The 20,104-nt window shown below is 38.8% G+C and overlaps 2 protein-coding genes across 10 annotated transcripts in view; one reads left to right on the forward strand and one right to left on the reverse strand.

The window, feature by feature from the left end:
• Positions 1-20,104, reverse strand: part of ERC2 (ELKS/RAB6-interacting/CAST family member 2) — a 923,200-nt gene that overhangs the window by 710,896 nt on the left and 192,200 nt on the right. The window lies entirely within an intron of this gene.
• Positions 8,413-8,709, forward strand: LOC123381292 (small ubiquitin-related modifier 1-like). Its single transcript, XM_045041941.1, has one exon. The coding sequence runs from the start codon at positions 8,413-8,415 to the stop codon at positions 8,707-8,709; it is 297 nt and encodes a 98-aa protein (XP_044897876.1).

Below are 20,104 nucleotides of genomic sequence, written 5' to 3' on the forward strand. Positions count from 1 at the left end.
AGGTAGGATTCTATTTTTATAAATATAATATTTTTAAATCTTTATATAATAAGTTAAATAAATGTATATTTATTTAAGTTCATTGTAAGTTCTATATATGTTCTAGGGCACTAGAGATCATTCTAACACTAAAACTAGTCTTCAAAACCAATTGTATTCATAGCAAAGTACATAGTAGAATGTGAGTTCAACTCACAAGAAGAATGCCACTACTCATTCTTGTTTGAATTTGATCATTTTGAGATATACAGAAGGGACCCAGTATATGTGAGCACACAACCAATGTACTGCTGGCTATGAATTAGAGGTTATTTCCAAATTATCTTAATTTAATACTCTACATAATCTGCCAGCCATATATTCATGTGTGTGTGCTCATGTGTGTTAATGAACACGTTACCTTTAGTTTTATTTTAAAAGTAAAACAGTTCCACCATTACCTGCATGCTTCTTTATAAGACAGCTCCAGAAGTGGCAGAAAGAACAAGCCTTTTAGCAGCTTAATCCCTAAATAGCATCCTCATGGCTTTCTCAAGCTTATTTCACCACTGTCTTATGTCCTATTTCCTGAAAGCAAACTTCCCTTACCTTTCCTGAGTGACCTTTCTTCCCTGGTCATCACAGTAAGTCTATTCCTTAGATTCTTAAATGAGATTATTTATCTTCATGAATTGCCTTCCTTTAATATACCAGGGTAATTTAATATTTCAACTTTTTTTGGCTAATATAAATCACTTACTTGTGCTTATTAGGCTCTATATTAGGGTTTCCCAACCTTGACACTATTGACGCTGGAGGTCAAATAATTCTGTGTTGTGGGGGGACTGCCCTGTGTATTGCAGAATGTTTAGCAGCATCCCTGGCCTCTACCCACTAGATGCCAGTAAAGCACACACATGCACACGCGCGCACACACACACACTGTGATAACCAAAACTGTCTCCAGTCATTGCCAAATGTCTCCTGGGAGGCAGAATCATCCCCTGTTAACAACCACTGCTCTAAATAATTTATTATTTTCATTTTATATTAACACTAAGAGGTAATATGTATGCAGGTTTACAATTTACCATCCACTACACCAATCATGTTTATAAGTTAACTCACTCAATCTTCACAATACCCCATTTTAAAGATAAGGAAATACTCAGAGAAGATAAGTGGCTTGTCTGGGACCATACTATTATTGAGTGGTAGAATTTTTATTGAACCTGAGTCCACTGACATCAGACCCTTAGCTCTAAACTACTGTTTTGCCTTTCTAGAAATGCATAAAATTGACAGGAGTAGACTGGGTACAGTCTCTCTCCATCTTCCGTATTTTGTGACCCAGAGCCATCCAGGAACCATCACACATTTAAGGATATATCATTTGCACAGCAGGAGCTCTTGCATCTTCCCAGGAATAAAATTCAGTGACACCTGGTATGGCTCGGACATAGACCAATCTCATGCACGTGGATCATAAACAACCCATATAAGTATGACCAGCTATCTGATATCTACAGGATGAATGTGAGCTCTACATTTGCCTCAACTGAAGTTTTATTTTCCCCAAGCAGGCACTACTTTGGTCAAAAGTATGCACTCATAGAGCATGTACAAAGTGCAGAGCACTAAAACATAGGCATAAGTACTTTTTAAAAAAATTAGAGATGAGATCCTTGCTTTAAGAAATTTGAAACCTCATGGTTGAGGCAAAACACCCAGCTACAAAGTGACATTATGGCACATCACACAGCAAAAACTAATTTCAACTAAAGGTGAGAAAATCTCAAGTTGACTATATCAAAAGTTAGAATGACAGACTATTTTCTTAAAAACATTTTTTAAAGCAAGTAATCAATCAGGTTAATAAAATGTAGTAGATGAAGAGTACTTAGGAAATTTACTTAACAGATATTAAAATGACTTGAAATTCACCTATCAATTTGTTTATAATGAATACAGTTTTTGATTACACATGAAAGCGGTTTGTGCTCTTTAATAGGATAAACATTTCCTTTATGCTCCACTATCATCTATTAATTCACTTAGCAAATCCTTTGCAAAGACAAACTTTTGCTCAGCCCATACAAACGGGTACAAATTTTAAATAAATGGGTTATGGATCAATTAAACTTTTACATGAGAAATAATTGACCTCACAACTATTAAAGCTGATCACAAATAAAGGGGTGGGGGTTCTCTGCAAAATCATCTGGGCCTCATTCCCAGTGATTTTGATTTAATTGATCTGAGTGGACTTGCATGTCTGCATTTTTAAGTTCGTTGGCTTGTTCTAACAAGCCCCAGGGCTGAGAACAACTAACTGGATTAAAGGAATGTCAGTGCAAAGAGGGAATCAGAAAACACTAGGCACGATGCGTGCAGACTGTAGGCTCTTGCACCCCATGCCTATCAGCCCTTATACCAGCTCCTACTGGTATACTTTGTCTCTGATCTTTGGCTTCTTCATCTGTAAAATAAAGATGTTCAGTGGAGTAAATGAGAAAACTCGTGTAAAGAGCTTAGCATGCTGCCTGAAAGTGCTCGGTACATTTTAGAAACTATTGCAGGCTTTCCAGAAGAGTTGACTTTTGAGTTGAGTCTTAGTCTTAATGATAAAAATAAACTTACATGCCTCTAAGAATGCACTCGTTCCTGCCAATTATTTTCTTTAAAAAGAGATTCACAGAATTCAATGCTATACTGGGTAGCCTCTCATTTATAATTAGCATGCAAGTTAAAGATCAAACTTCGTATTTGCCCTTCAGGCATCCAGAATCCAACTGATGTGTTGCTCTTTGCCACTTGAATCTTTGAGGTCCCTGATCTACTTATGACATCCCTCCCAACCATCACAACAATTACAAAAATATTTGTACCACCTCCAACTGCTAAGACAAAGATACATTCTCATCTACATGCTCCCTTGCAATAACTAACCTGCAAACACAATAAAATAAGTTCCAGGCATGGCTGAATTTTTAACAGTATTAGTTATAAACCCTAAAATAATTTATAATGGAAATTATGAGATGTCCTTCACTATGGAGGATATTGGTCCTAGGCTCAACGACAGAACATGTGTTCACGGGAGCACACAACTGTATGTACGCAATACACATACACAGAAAAGGGTTCTGTTCACTTAACTCAAATTTATTCAGAACAGTTTTATGTTATTTATTTTCATGAGTTTTAGACAAGATCTTTTTTAGCACATTACAGAGGCCTGGAGGGGCTTTCTGCATAAAAGACAAAGCCAAGCACTGTTAATGCAAAGTATAGTAACTCAGTGTTTTGAGAAACATGGCCAAACATATTTGAATATGAAGCCATCAGGCCAAGAAATCTTGGTGTCTAGAGCTGAGAACAAACTTGGCAGTTGAATTCTCATTATCAGGAGATTTCTTGCTACCTTGTAGCCACTTGGCCCAGCCTGTCTCAACCTTACAAAGATCCCTATGCACATTCCACAAAATATTTGGACAAGAATATTTCATATCTTTCATGTGGTGGTAAAACATAAGATGTGAAAAAAATGCCATAGAAAGAGCATCTATCCCCCATTTTCATCTGAAAATGCCATAGAAAGAACATCTATCCCCTTCAGGTTGCTATGAAGATTAAATGAGCTAATACATGTAACATGCTTGGCACAGTGCCTGGAGCAATAAGCACTCAATACATACTGACTAGGTTATCATTATGTGTTTTAACTGACATTTCCATTATAAACCACACTCACAAAATCTGCATCAAATTTCTCAAACAAATGCTCTAACAAAATAAGAGTGCAACACACAAACTATGCTAAAAATCCAAGGCCCAAAGATAACTTCAAAACTAGGGCCTGTGCCATGCTGAATGTTGTAGAGGAAAAAGCTAAGAGAAAACACAAAGCATGAAGCGAGAGATGGTAGCAAATCTGATAGTAATGCTAAGAAAATCACAATTCAGACAACTTACCTTTAGGAAGTAAAAGAATTTTAATGTCCTCAGGGTGCTATTTGGGGTTCAGAAAGAATCTTTCACTGGAATAAGACCTAAGAGGACTTACAAAGAGTCCACCTTCAAAAGGTTGCGTTGAAAGAGAGAGATGAGACTCCAGTCACAGAATTTGGCTTGTCACCTCCACCCCAAATATACACACATATTTCAGGTAATTCAGGAAGCTGTTCAGGAAGCCTCCTCATTATACTTTTAAAAGCTCCCTTTCCATCATTAAAAAGGCACACATTTCTAATAGGTAAACATCCTTCAGTTGAACAAACTTGAAGCATGACTATTCCTAAGTAAAGTTGCCTTCATTTTCCAAAACTCCTGGGCACACTTAAACCAACGTGTGAAATTCCATGAACTCCAGGGAAGGAGTGGGGGGGGGGGGGGGGGATGCTAATGTGCTTAAGCTTACAACAGTGAGACCCAGTGAAAGACAGACTGACTAACCCACAGACCAGCAAAATCTTAATGCCTAATAGCAAATTATTCTTAATAAAGAACCAATCAAAAATTTATTAGAACATGAAGGAGACTTTAAGAGACCACTTACCACAACCTGCCTAGAGAGTCAGACCTTCTGACGATGAAATGCCACCTAAACACAATAATATTTCAGTGATCTCTAACAAAATATACACATGTGTTACAGCTGAAGACACTTTTTTTTTTTTAACCCATCATAGAAACTAAAGAAAGTTCCCAACTGCCACTAGATTCCCTGGCAGCCTCACAGATCAACATTTCAAGTTGATCAGTAAAACAATGCAAATGTTCAACTAAACTTTGTCTGGCTAAAGTCTGATTTAAAATGTGAAAAATAAAATATATCAGTATTGTTCAAATCATATTTTTTTACAAAGTTATTTGCTCCAGTGAGAAAAAAATCATATTTCAGTCTCGGTTGTTATTTATCCCTATGGTTGACACACTGTTTTATTTTAAATAACTTGTAAAATGTTACCATAATGGCTTTAACATCAATTTCATATCTGATCTGCACTCTCCTGGTACATAGGGAAAACGATGTCCAAAAAGGTCTAAAGAGAAACAAGTCAAAAATAAAAAGTAAATCTCATTCAAGGGTGCCATCTAGTGGGAAAATCAGGTGGCTGTCATGTTGCTAAGCAACCTTTGGATGGCATGTTTAAAATCCCAGAATCTTGGAGCTTGGAAAAAAACTTAGTTCAGTGTTTCCCAAAATATGTTCCTTGTTAACAGGATTCTGTCATCAAATACATTTAAGTAATGCTGGGTGAAACACTGGACAGTATGTCTTTACTACAGAATATCTCACAGCCTAGAATATGCTCACTCACATACACTGGGAATCTCCAAAGAGGGATATGGCATTTCTCACATATATTTGATCAGGGAAACTCTTTACTTGTGGATGCCTCTGAACTCCTCACAGAACACTGGAATTTCTCAAAACAATGTTTAGGAAATGCTGATCTAATCCAACTCCTGCCTCCACAGTTTACGCATGAGGTTTCCAGCTATTTAAGTGACTTGTCCTGGTTCCCAGTATTGCCTATAGTCTGGCAAGCCTACAGGTCTGTCTTTGTAACCTGAGGGGTGAGCAGAAGTAACCTAAAGGAGGTGGGCTACAGGATACTTTCCTCTGCCCTTCTACTCTAGCATTAAAACTCTATTGTGGAAGGTCTGAAAGTTTCATTTTAAGCACCTACCAGTCTGGAATGATACCCTATTGCACTTAGACAATATTATACATTGACTTAAAAACCTAAAAGAATGTTCTCCTTTCACGTTCTGATGGTTATTATTTTTTAAATCAGGCTTTGGATTGATCTTAATGTTATATATCAACATGGGTGGTAGTTCATTTCTATAAATTTTATTATTTTTAAAGATATATTTTTGCAGAAACAATTTAAGAGTGTGTAAAAGTTATGTCTGATGTCTCCCATATATGTCTCATTTGAATGTAAGCCTGAAGAACATTCATAATACCTAGTAGTGATAGTGGGGATCGAAAGAATTATAGGCTAAAAAAAATAAGCTCAAAGAAAGGCAGGCCTTACAAACCTCCCATCCCCCAAATATAGCAAATATTATATAGGATAATAGCAACAGAATTACAAAAGCATCTTCCAAGGCTTTTTGCTACAAATTATCCTGAAATAACTAAAATATATTTTCATTTGTAAATAAATTTAAAATTTCAACAACAGGGGCGCCTGGGTGGCTCAGTCGGTTAAGCATCCAACTTCTGCTCAGGTCATGATCTTGCAGTTCATGGGTTCAAGCCCTGTGTCAGGCTCTGTGCTGACAGCTCAGAGCCTGGAGCCTGCTTTGGATTCTGTGTCTCCCTCTCTCTCTGCCCCTCCCCTGCTCATTCTCTCTCTCTCTCTCTCTCTCTCTCTCTCTCTCTCTCTCTCTCTCTCTCTCTCTCAAAAATAAATAAAGATTTCTAAAAAATTTTTTTTATTTCAACAACAAAAAATAATTATGGGTGCTGTGTTTATGGGCATCCCAAGGAACCTATGAAGTGTCAGCCTCATGGCTTCTTTCTGAGTACTCTGTTCACCAGTTTCAGTGTTTGTCACGGCTGTACCTTACAAGCTGGTTATTCTAAGAAGGAATTATGTGTTCACAAGCTCTAACTCCACAGCCTATTCCCTTCCCTCAAGACTGAAATAATGGGATAATAATAACTTGAATGAAGATTAATCGTAAGTAATAAAGTACCTTGTTTGGTACTTTTTAAATCATTTTGGTGGTTATATAACATCATTGCTAGTTTTATATTTGGAAACTATTAAGTTTTATCTTATTTAAAAGTTTTCTCTTGGGGCGCCTGGGTGGCGCAGTCGGTTAAGCGTCCGACTTCAGTCAGGTCACGATCTCGCGGTCCGTGAGTTTGAGCCCCGCGTCAGGCTCTGGGCTGATGGCTCAGAGCCTGGAGCCTGTTTCTGATTCTGTGTCTCCCTCTCTCTCTGCCCCTCCCCCGTTCATGCTCTGTCTCTCTCTGTCCCAAAAATAAAAATAAACGTTGCAAAAAAAAAGTTTTCTCTTATTTAAAAAAAACTTTTTATTTTAAAAAAGGGGAAATTGCTCTCAATTTATGCCAACCTTTGGGCATAAAACTTATTTTTCTGCACTAAAAATTATCTCTAAAGGATAGATTCCAGAGGTATCCAGGTATTTGATTACAGACTCATTTACGTTGACAAACTTTTCCCCCAATGTGGTTGTCCTAATAATTTACACCAAATATGAGACTCAGATCCCTCAGTTATAAGTGGGAGGCGTGAGAGATTAAGCATAGGTGTGCAGACCACTCTCAGTATAGTCCAGGTCAAACATGCACAGCATTTGGAAGATTCAGGAAATGCTCACTTGTTTGCACACACACTCAGACTTTAATGTAAAGAACCTCCTCCCATACATGAAAACCAAATTCTAAAGAGTCCCAAAACTCCAAAACCATAAGTTTTCAAAAGGAATTGTACTTCCAGAAGGTGAAAAAAAAGCTCTCAATTAGGACCCCAACCTCAAAGTGCTAACCAGAAATATAACACCTATACACAGAACTGGTATTTTAATCAGATTAACAGAAAGCCACATGCAAAGTGGAAATAAACAAAAGTATTGTCGGGCTGGACAGGTTGGGAGAGGCCTGGTACCCAAACTTGAAATTGGCACTACTTTGCACTAGAGAACTAGCTATAATTTCTTTACATCTGCCCTGGAAGGCTGTCCACTTTTATTCTGCTCATGGATTACAGCAACATGATGAGATGTTGTAAAGCAACTCTAAGAGGCATGAACTGATATGAAATACTTTCTTGGCCCTTGACATACTCCCCCCATACTATACTCAGCCCAAGAGTTAACTTTCCTCAGGAGTCTCTAAACCACAAAACATTTTTTTTCACTTCTAAAACTCTTTTGCTTTCCATGTATTTTCTGACAGGACCCAGGAGTATTTCCAAAGGTTTAGCTATAAATTAGAATGCATAGCACATCAGGGACAGCTAATTCACCTAGAGGAGGATCCAGCTCTGATTAATTTTTCTTTCCTTACCTTGCTCACAACAGGATTCCCAACCTACCAACTAGCCTACTGACACTGCCACACAGTTGAGCCATCATTCATTCATTCAAATATTTATTGTGCTCTTATTATGTGTCAGGTCCCATGCCAGGTTCTGATAATTCAAAGTGGATGTTGAATCAATAACTTCAGCATCATTCATTGACCAGTTGTGTGACCTTGGCCAAGTAAGCTAATTACTCTGAGCCTCAGTTTCCTTAACTGTAAAATGTGGGATAATAATGGTACCTTGCAGAGCCGCGGTATTGTGTGGTGGGGAAGAGGGATGGATTTGTAAACCCTGGAGCGAGGTTCTGCCTACCTGAGGGCGCTACTGTACGGAGACCCTGGATGAAGCCACCATCATCATGTCTGACCAGGAGCCAAAACCTTCAACTGAGGACTTGTGGGATAAGAAGGTAGGAGAACACATTAAACTGAAAGTCATTGGACAGGATAGCAGTGAGATTCAGTTCAAAGTGAAAATGACAACACACCTCAATAAACTCAAAACATCACACTGCCAAAGACAGAGTGTTCCAATGAATTCACTCAGGTTTCTCTTTGAAGATCAGAGAAGTGCTGATAATTACACTCCAAAAGAAACTGGAATGGAGGAAGATGTGATTGAAGTTTATCAGGAACAACGATCAATGATTCAATGATTTATATATTCTTCTTTTTTTTTCTTTACCCTCAATCCTTTTCTATTTTTAAAATTAGTTCTTTTGTAACGTGGTGTTCAAAATGAAATTGAAAACTGGCACCCCATCTCTTTAAAACATCTGCTAATTTGAATTCTAGTGCCCATTATTCATTACCACCTGTTTTCATTGTGCTGATTTTTGGTGATCAAACCTCAGCCCCCTTCATATAGCCCTCTCCTTTTTAAAAATTACGTGCATGCATAGAGGGCCCACTTTTCCCAGGCTGTGCTTTTTCAGTCTTATGATAAATAAGATTGACCAATGCAAGGTTCACAACGACTTTCCAGTTGGCCCTGAAGTTCTAACTTGTGATTGCTTCACTCCTGGACTATGATTTTCAGTGGGAGATGAAAGTTTTTCAGAGAAGTGAACTGTGGAAAAATGACCTTTCCTTAACTTGAAGCTACTTTTAAAATTTGAGGGTGTGGACCAAAAGAAGAGAAATACCATGCTGGCATCAAGATGACAGAGATGGCGAGGGTAATGACTAACTCAAAGATGGTTTCACTGAAAAGAAAGTGTTTTAAGATACAAGAAAAGTCTTATTAGAAGATCTCAGAGGGGTGCCTGGGTGGCTTAGTTGGTTAAGTGTCTGGCTTCGAGTTGGGTCATGATCTCACAGTTCATGAGTTTGAGCTCCACACTGGGCTCTGTGCTGACAGCTCTGAGCCTGGAGCCTGCTTCGGATTCTGTGTCTCCCTCTTTCTCTGCCCCTCCTCTACTCCGCTCAAAAATAAATAAAACATTTTTTTAAAAAATTTTTTAAAGAAGATCTCAGAAATATTCTAATTTTCATTAACAATTAATAAAGTTATTCATGCAGAAGTGTATTCAACAGAACACTACTCTTTTTTATTTTATTTGTACTTTTTGACCGGGGATATGTGTTTTAAATGGACATTGTCTGTACCAGCCTCATTAAAATAAATAAAACATTTGTAAAAAATAATAATGGTACCCTGCCTCATAATATTAAACAATTGTACATGCCTCCCAAATTAAGTGAAATAATATACGTGAACATGGTTTCAAACCATTCATATTCAAACTATAGCTTAGTCACTAATGTGAAAAAATTAGCATAATTAATTTAGCTGATTCTGGTTAAAAATTATCAGCAATTAAGAGAAATGTGCAAAATAGAACTTTATATTTGATGTACCAAAAAATGTTATATCTCTATATCTTAATTTCGTTGTAGCCTCCAAATTCCTAATTCTAACCCCCTGGTGAAGAACAAAGGTACAACAACATAACCTTGGCAATTAGAAGTAACTCAGTCACCACTACTTAAACATCAGTCTTTTGAGATTCTCTTCTTTCCCCACCTTCTCATCTACCCCTAAATTCCTAAATGGTAAAGCATCCCCTGGGGCATATTTGCCATCTACAGGTAGTGTCTGAGTAACTGGTGCCACCTGGATTTGGGTGTTGACCTCTGAGGTCAACTACTGCTGACTGCAGCACCCACCATGGACTTCAACAAGATCCACGCACTCTGAGTCTTTCTTGGCCCTGCCCCATGACTCCCCAGTCTTCCAACCCTCTCAGCATCTACCACAGCTTCCTGTGACAGTTAAGAGCCTCACTGCTTCTTTTTCCATACCACATTGGAGCTTGGGTCTTATATGGCTGTCTTCAGCCATTGCCACTTCTCCACTCACAAGGCCAGTTGAATATGCATCACCTAGTCTCCCCAGCCTGCTCTGGGAAACAAGCTAAGTTCCCCCACTGCTTTAGATTCCTCCTGAATTATATTCAGAGATTTCTGGATCTAAAGAGACCATATCTACTTCTTTCCCTCACATGAAATGGGGCTGGGTGCAGGGGAGCTCTTCTCAGACACTCACTCACTTTCCAACTCCAATCACATCCCCCTGGAAAAACATTGGGCAAATATGCTTAAGTACTTACTAGCTGTATGACCTTGAGAAGTACTTAATTAATGGTTACCCTATCTGTAAAATATGGATAATAATGGCCATCTCACAGGGACACTGTGAGGATTAAATGAGATAATGTATGTAAACCTCTGGGATGAAGCAAGTGCTACCCAATCCCCATCACCCTTTCTAGATTTTCCCTTCTAGATGACCTCTGGTCACTGCATCCATATGTATAAATTGTGTTTGTTCCAACAATAAATTCCACCCTCCTGATCTAACACCCTGCAAATTCATTTGCAAACATATGCCCCAAGTCTCTGCCCATATAAATTGGCAAGACTTTGCAATTCTTTTGGCATATCATATACCGTAATGCATCATAGTTTAAAATCTTCATCAGGCATGGCAAGCTTGATAACCATCTGCAGTTTATATGGCTTAACCTAAACTAAACCAAATGGCCTTATCCTTATTGCCCAATCCCAAGGCTCCATTTCTCACCCTGAGTAACTCTTGCAATTCACATTTAGATTTTCCCCTAAGTTACAAAAATAGAAACACTTGAGGAAATTAGCTATGTTAAAGGCCATTTTCCATGGCATCAGGTTCAAGGCCAGATTAATGTGTTGATGCTTTAAGAATTAGAACCAAAGTCCAGGATTTGGCACATTTTACTTTCAGCCATTGCCTTGTGAGTATGAACTTCACCCCTTCATCAACTCTAGTCACAGAGCAGTCTTTTAAAATCTGACTGCAGCACAGAAAGAAGTTCAGCATCTCTGCCTGTAAAAAGGGAAATCAGCCTGCCAGAGACTGAAAAGCAATTTCCAACAAGTCAGTAATTACAGAGGTCCACCTCAGCAGCCAAATTCCTGTCAAGGATTTTTTTTTTCTACATTGGAGACATTATGTCAAGCCAAGGCAATCACTTTGTTCACAATAAGATAATTAGACAATCTGAGAGAGACCCTCTCTCTGTTCTGAACGCCTTCCTGTGCTTTGAGATCAGTAGCTTTGATAGCATTTTTGAAGCAAGACAATCCTTTCTTTATTCATATCACTTCTTACACAGAAGCCCAACAGAGTCAAACTACTCTGGATGAAATAGGACTAGGGGCCCAGATGGCTTGCCCTGCTAGGTATCACCCTTGGCTGATTCGGCCTGTCTCACAGGGTTCTAGGACCCCTCAGGGCCACTTTAAAAGTCAATGCCGGGGCGCCTGGGTGGCGCAGTCAGTTAAGTGTCCGACTTCAGCCAGGTCACGATCTCGCGGTCCGGGAGTTCGAGCCCCGCGTCGGGCTCTGGGCTGATGGCTCGGAGCCTGGAGCCTGTTTCCGATTCTGTGTCTCCCTCTCTCTCTGCCCCTCCCCCGTTCCTGCTCTGTCTCTCTCTGTCCCAAAAAAAAATAAATAAAAAACGTTGAAAAAAAAATAAAAAAAATAAAAAGTCACTGCCTCAGATGACCTAAACCAGGGATCAGCAAACTTCTTCTGTAAAGAGCCAGATAATACACATTTTCTGCTTTGCAGGCCATAAATGGTCTCTTGTTGCAATTATTCAACTCTGCTATTGTAGGGTAAAAGTGGCCAAAGACAATATGTAAACAAATCAGCATGCCAGTCCTCTGATAAAACTTTATCTAAAAAACCAAGTGACAAGCTAGATTTGGCCCATGGGCTGTAGTTTACCAACCATAAACTAAACTAGAGACCTATATTTTTATTGCCTCTTGATTCAACGTGATATTCAAGATAGAAAAGTGGAATATATCACAGAAATCACCAGAAACTCTACCTTGTATAACTTGAACTTTGATTTATTTTCATTTTACGTACAATATTTACCAAAGTTGTTAAAACACAAAAATTCTGTCTCTTTCATTTACCAAGTAGCTGTTTAGGACCTTAAACCTATATTTTACTCTATAAATCATGATCATCTCAAATGTGATCTTTCATACACAGTGAATTTTAATTCCTGTAAGACATTCGCTCTAATTCCTCCTCCCCAAAAAGATGTAGATCATTGAAGTATCATATAAAATTAGGTTTTACCCTTCCACTCATATGTATAAATAGCTGATATTATAAAAAGACAAGGCAAAATCAAAAGAGTTTTCTTTTTTTTTTTAAGTTTATTTATTTATTCTGAGAAGAAACAGAGTGAGGAGGCACAGAGAGAAAGGGAGAGAGAGAATCCCAAGCAGACTCTGCACTGTCAGTGCAAAGCCCGACACAAGGCTCCATCTCCCAAAGCCATGAGATCATGACCTGAATCGAAATCAAGAGTCAGATGCTCAACCGACTGACTGAGCCACTCAGGCACCCCAAGAGTTTTCTTGTAAATAAGCATTATACCAGAGTGGCTGAGGATGTAAAAGTATAAGGAGAAAAAGTGGGTTTTAGACTAATTTTTGATATAATATCTCAGATATGGCTTAGGAAATTAATATTTATATATGTATTTATATTGTATATTTATTATATATGATACCATAGTGAACACCATTCTGACAACAACCAAGCGGAACTCCTGCCCTAAGCATCATGGCAAGGGAGGCCCTGGAGCTATATTTGTTCCACAAGGTCATTCCTAGCAAATCAGGCCTGCCTAGAGCAAGGGTGAAAACTGACCCAAGCTGGGCTCTCTCCCAGGTTCCAGCTGGATCTATGAAAGGTAAATTCAAGAGCTTAGGGCTGGCTGAGGTGACCACATGGAGCAAGATGCAGCACAGGTAATGCCCGTAGTCAGAAGAACTGAAACATCCTGGCAATCCTAGGGTTCCCCTCTCCAGCTCTTCCTCAGGACTACTGTATCCAGCACTTGGATTCCACAAGCTGTCCTTTCAGTAATGCCTCCTTTTCTAATAGTGCTAGCTAGGGTTTTTTGCAACTACAGTGTTAATTTCCACATATGCTGCCTGCTCCAATTCTCATTCCACCTTCCTAGCCACACCTCTCAGAATGCTCCAAAGAGAAAGCAAATTTGCTCCATCAGTCTGCTTGGTCTGCAACTGGGGAAAGCAAGCTCTATGAGAGTGTTGTGGGGGACCTTCAGGAAACCACTCCTCTCCAGTAAGTCTTGGGACTCGCTGCCACTGCCAAACACTTTCTTATGGGAAGCAGATGAGAATAACAGACTTTCCATAAAAGTTTAGTGAAAAGCTTACCAAATAAGGTCAAAGAAGATTGAATGAGATGTCATCAAGGGACTTTAATTTCTGCACCAAGTGAAACAAAAAACATGAGGACATAGTCCCTGTGCCCCACTCCCAGAATGGCAACTCACAATGGCCCCCAGAGACGTGATTGCAAGCTCAAATAACCCCCCTTCCACTTGTCCTGTAGCTGCGTAAGTCAGGCCAGTTCCAGGACCAAGCACTGCTCACAAAGTTGAAACATCCTTCCTCCAAGCAAATCGAAGATGGCCAACCCAGAATTTGGCTCTGGCAATCAGACTCCAGAGCCTGCATTATAAACCACTATGCTCTACCTCTACCCCCTCTGGCCTCTCCACCTCCCTCCATCCCCTGTCCAGTCTATTCCATACCCTACTCCAGATCAATCCTCCTTAGGTACAACTTTATGACTACCCCTTCCTTGCTCAAATCCAGCAGTAGCATCCTATTCACAGGCCAACTGCAGAATGCCAATCTGATTATGGCTCACCCCTTCATAAGATCTTTTAGTGGTTCTCTACCATTCTAGAATAAAGTCTTGACTGCTCACCATAGTTTACCATATTTCACAAACTCACTCTCCAATGGTCCTCTTCAGTCCCATGAAAACTTCTCTCCCTCTGTTATAGGTATTCTAGACCAGCATGGGGAGGTTAACTCAGTCCCTTGATTGCAACAACCACATTTCAAGTGCTCAAAGTAACATCTAACTATGGCTACCACATTGGACAGCACAGCTCTAGACTTTCCCTGTTTCCAATGCTATGGACTCAGCTCCCTGTTGCCTCCAGACTTGACTAAACTATGCTATTTGCCTCCAATTCATTCCCACCCTTCCTTCCCCACCCCCTCCTTGAATTTCTTTTGATCCTTCAAGTCTCAGCTTATACACCACTGATCCAGAGAGGCCTTCTTTGCCTCCTCTAAGTTAAGAAACTCTGTTAAACACTCCCTGCCTTTTTTAGTAAATGAAATGATTTAACTATGTGCAACCTGTTGTTTTCCATAAGAATCAACAATGTCTATATTATGAACAGTTGTATCTACAGTGCCTGGTAGGCAGTCAGTAAAGACTAGGGAAGCCTCACCTACCTCTCATCCCAAACTGTCTCTGATCCTCTATGCCTTTGCTACGTCCTGGCCAAATTACACAACTCACTGCCCTCTGAACTTTCCCTGTGTGTTCCTACCCTTGAGCTTTTGCTTGACTTGCTACCCCATCCCATTTCATCTCCTGACATCTGTCCCCTTTCAAATGCCACTTCCTATAGGGGTTCCTAACACTTAATGGAAATTGATCATTCTTTGCAGGTTTTGTAGACCATGTTTGGTATTACTACTCTTCAAGTCCCTACTGTAAGACTAAAAAGGCTGTGGCCCCATCATCCCACCACCCAGCACAGTATCTGGCACACATCTTGCACTCAGTGAAAGCAAGGTGGTAGGCAACCAATGAATCTCAGACAGAACTACCAACAGTGACAATCTGTTGAGGTGGGATGATTAAGGAGGATGATGGCAGGATAGGAACTTCAAAAGAAAATTACCTGAATAACAACAGATTAAAGAGGCTGCTGGGAAATGTGAAGAAGCTCTCTAATTTACTTTTGGGAAAATGACTTTTTTTTTAATGGTAGCATGAAGGTCAAACACTGACTGACAGACATTGCATCATGCTAGCTGTCAATCTGATCAGAAAAATTTCATACTAAATCAAAATTGATATTTGGATTTCATTCTTTGTTCTAAATATTTCTTAATACATGGCACATATATTTTGTCAAATGTGAGATACAAAACTTCATTTAACTAATTCCATTTGTAAGATCAAAGTCCAAACTAAACTTACTAACTTTACTCATTATTTATACAAATTTTGGTCCTAATTGGATCCCAATATGAACATCTTCGTGTAAGAGGGACCTCCTGCATAAAAGTACAGTTTTAACTAATTCCCTGTAAGAAGTTAACATTCCACAGACTGTCACGTCTTCTTTGGTCTTACATTTGTGCTACAGAAGTTTTAACCCTACATGTCTTCACAGCCACAAGCTAATCCCCCTAAAACAGAATTAATCTTATTACTACCCACACAGAGACTAACTAGAAAAGGCATTTGCAGAACAAAACAAACAAAAATCACAGTAGCAAAAAGAAAAATACAACACTAGCCCATTTCCATTCATCTTATGGTCTTTCAGGTAGAAGAGCCTTTAACTTTTCACTCTTAGGCTTTGTGTAAATTACAAGACAGTACCAAATTCAAAGTGATTTTTATTTTTAGACTGTCAATCCAATCAGCTTTTGATTTTCTCACTGACTCAGAAATACAAGAGATTTCTAACATATATATTTATTCTAGCCCCCTACATAATCACAGAAAGTAAAAACTTGAGAAATTTTCAACAGGCCAGAATAATATAGAATTGTTAGTTTGTAATGTAAAAACTAAAACAGCTTTAAATTTATTATATTAACCCTAACTGGTATAAATGACTTAACTTTCCTACTTATCCAAAGCAATTCTAATTTCAAGCAAATAAGACCAAAACAGACAGGCTGGCAATTTGATAAAATGTACACTCACCGTCTAATAAAACAGACTAAGAAAAACATATTGCTTTAAAAGTTCTAATTTTCACCACCTTCTCCCAGACCCTCACACACTATCTACAGCTGACTTTTTCAAGGTATTAAGAAATATGAATTTTAATCTGCTATGAGGCTTCTCACAGGAGATGAGAATGGAATGATACCATTCCTATTTTTTATTTTTTTTTATTTTTTTAATGTTTATTTATTTTTGAGAGAGAGACACAGAGACAGAGAGAGCTGGGGAGGAAGGAGCAGAGAGAGAAGGAGACAACAGAATCCAAAGCAGGATCCAGGCTCTGAGCTGTCAGCACAGAGCCTGACACGGGGCTTGAACTCATGCTGTGAGATCATGACCTGAGCCAAAGTCAGATTCTCAATGAACTGAGCCACCCAGGTGACCCCCATTCCTATTTTTTAGTTACACCCAGCTTGGCTGAGGATAAAGATGTAAATAGGAGGTGAAGTTACTAAAGATAAAAAAAATTCAGGATCTGTCATTAGCAAGAAAACAAGGGGGATTTCATAAATACTAGTACTTTGGCTCACATTATAAACATGCAAGATCCAAACAGCATGAATAAAACTCTGTTACATGTCCAGATGAAAGAAAGGATATCAGAAAAGAATTCAGAGTTTCCAGCACTATCTTGACTAAAAAAGAAGTGAAGTCAAGTTAACATTCTGAGGCAGAAGATCCTTCCTGGTTCTCAACTCAAATTCTCCACAAGCTTTATTTCACCAGTGTCAAACACACTTACAACACACTTACATCACAATTATCTAGAAGTCCTATCTTAGATCATTCAAGTTCAACACATTAAGACACACTCAACTTAATCATAGATCAGTCTGTTTAAACCCTACCTACTCTGCACACTTCTAACAAGCTTGGCATTCTAATTCCCAGTCTCCAGCAAACTAACAATAAAAAGATGAAATGTGAAACACGTGCTAGAGACACCAACATTGTTAACAGGGATAGATGTCCTCTAGCAGCATAGGAAGAACCAGAAAAAAAAAAACACCAAAAATATACATGCAAAGGAGATAATCTGAGACCACTTAGGAGAGAGGCAAATAACCCTATATTCCCAAGACCACCCCAAGGCACCTACCCCCTCACAAGAAAGAGTAATAATAGACACTGCTAATCTTGACCCTGAGCTATGAATAAAAGGTTCCAATCTGCTGGGGACACTCTGTGTAAGAAAGTCAGGAAGTATTCCAATAGCTGTAATCTATAAAGACTTCCCTCAGAGTGGTTAATCATTTTTGAAAGTGTTGACACATAAAGGGCGAGGCTATGGTCACTTGGGGAGCTGTCTTATAAGGAAAGCTCCCTTCTCCCACACCATCAGTTAATGAAGCACTGCATACATATACTCCACATCGGAAAGCAGTTCCAAGGACAGCATTCCAAAGTCAGCTATAACAACAAACAACAGATGTCCTAAAGAGGCACAGATATTTCCTCCCCACACCCAAACTGTTTAAAAAGGGGGAAAAAAAATAAACCAAAAAAAAAAAAGTGTGACCAGATAGGTAAACTATCAATGAGCTAAAAAAATTTCAAGTTTCCAATGAAGGCAAAAGAGCACCAAAAAAAAAAAAAAAAAAAAAGACAAATCATTCTCATTTTTTACAAAAAAAGGCACCAGATAAATTTCCCTCTGTACAACTGCCAGGCCCACAGGCAGCTCTTCAACACAAAGATGATGAAACCAGAAAGATTTCCATAAGGGAGCAGATACTTCCAAGTAGCAAATTTCTAATTTTTTCTTTTTTTTTTTTTTTAAGTTTATATATGTATTTTGAGAGACACAGAGACAGAGTGAGTTGGGGGTGGGGCAGAGAGAGAGAGGGAGAGAGAGAATTCCAAGCAGGTTCTGTGCTGCCAGTGCAGGGACGAATGTGGGGCCCAAACTCACAAAACCACAAGATCATGACCTGAGCCAAAACCAAGAGTCAGACATTTAACCCACTGAGCCACCCAAGTGCCCCACAAATTTCCATTTTTAAATAAGCATATTTATTGTTATTTTCTCCAGTTACAATAATGTGAATAGTTGTTAAATACTAAATTCTAGTTTCTAAACTCCTATAATTGAGGCGACACAGCCTCCAATCAGGGTAAGATAGGGTAAGGGTATGTACCCTCCACCCCCAGCCCCCAGCACCAAATTACTAAAATCCATCAACTTAGGGCAAAACAGGACTGAGACATCTGGCTGAAATGAGACCACTGTGGCCAGATCTGAAGGGGAATAAGTGTGTTTCCCACCATCATGGCAGGCTATGTACTTATGTATTTATTTATAACTTCTACTTCACCTGTTTTTAGAAAGACTCTGAGGATCCTGGCCAATGAGCTGCCTAAAAAACAGTCCTGCAATTTCTTTACACATTTTCTTTACATCCTGAAAAAGTGTAATGGAAAAACCACGCTCTCATCCAAACCATCCGGAATACACATAACGATAGCAAAGATGATGAAGTAATCCAATGGTTCCCACCTGATCCTTACCTTGTCCCTACCATGGCATACAGGAGTAGGGTGACCAACTCCGCCTGATTTGTCCAGCACTTTTCCAGTTTATAAACTGGAATCCCACATCCTGGAACCTCCTCACTCCTAGGCGCCTGGAATAGTCAGTCATCCTACACAGAAACAGTGACATTCACACATCCCCATGGCGGTGTCCAGAGATGTGGTTACATACAACCCCTTGTCTTTTTAGCTCAGGGAAATATAAATATGAGTGGGAATCTTGTCAGTCAGACTTGGATTCAAATTCCATTCCCTCCACTTCCCAGCACTGTGAACTTAACCTCTCTAAGCCCTAGTTGCTACACTTATAAAGATAACAACACAACCTCCTTCAGAGAACTAGGGGTCCAAACTTTCTATTATATGAGCTATCTAATATTGCATCTCATATTTATATCATTTTATTTTATAATATAACCACATAATTTAATTTTAACACATTATTTGCAAATTTCATTACCCTAACTACTAAGAACAAATCATTTCCCCCACAACTCACAACTTAGGCTCACAGTTGAGAGCTCTAGCATTAATAACCATAAGAATGACATCAACACCAAAATATCCAGTGCGATCCTTCTTTGCAATCCAGTCAAAATGACCAATTTTGGCACATCTGGACCCAAAAAGAAAAATAACCCAGGAGTTTACCACGTGTACAAAAAAGTAGGTTTTCTTCTACCTGGTTCCCTGTCAGTAACTGCATTCTCTCTTTTCTGCCCTGCCCATCTAGAAGAGCTCTCTGTTATCTGCATCAACAATACTACTGCATCTAAAAAGATCAAGTTGAAAATAGCCAAGTTATGGAAGCACTTAAGTGTTCATCCACAGATGAATGGATAAAGAAGAGGTGAAATACAGTTACACCTATATATATATATATATATAAAATATTAATGATATACAGTTACACACACACATACATATATATATACACATTTATATATAATGGAATAGATATTTTTATGGCTGGGTAATATTCCACCATATATGTTATATATGTTATATATATGAATATGTATATGTGTGTATACATATATATATATATATATAAAATGTAACATATATATAGAACATATAATGGAATATTACTCAGCCATAAAAAAGAATAAGATCTTGCCATTTGGGACAACCTAGAGGGTACA

Source organism: Felis catus, chromosome A2, assembly GCF_018350175.1.
Source record: "Felis catus isolate Fca126 chromosome A2, F.catus_Fca126_mat1.0, whole genome shotgun sequence".
NCBI lineage: Eukaryota > Metazoa > Chordata > Mammalia > Carnivora > Felidae > Felis > Felis catus.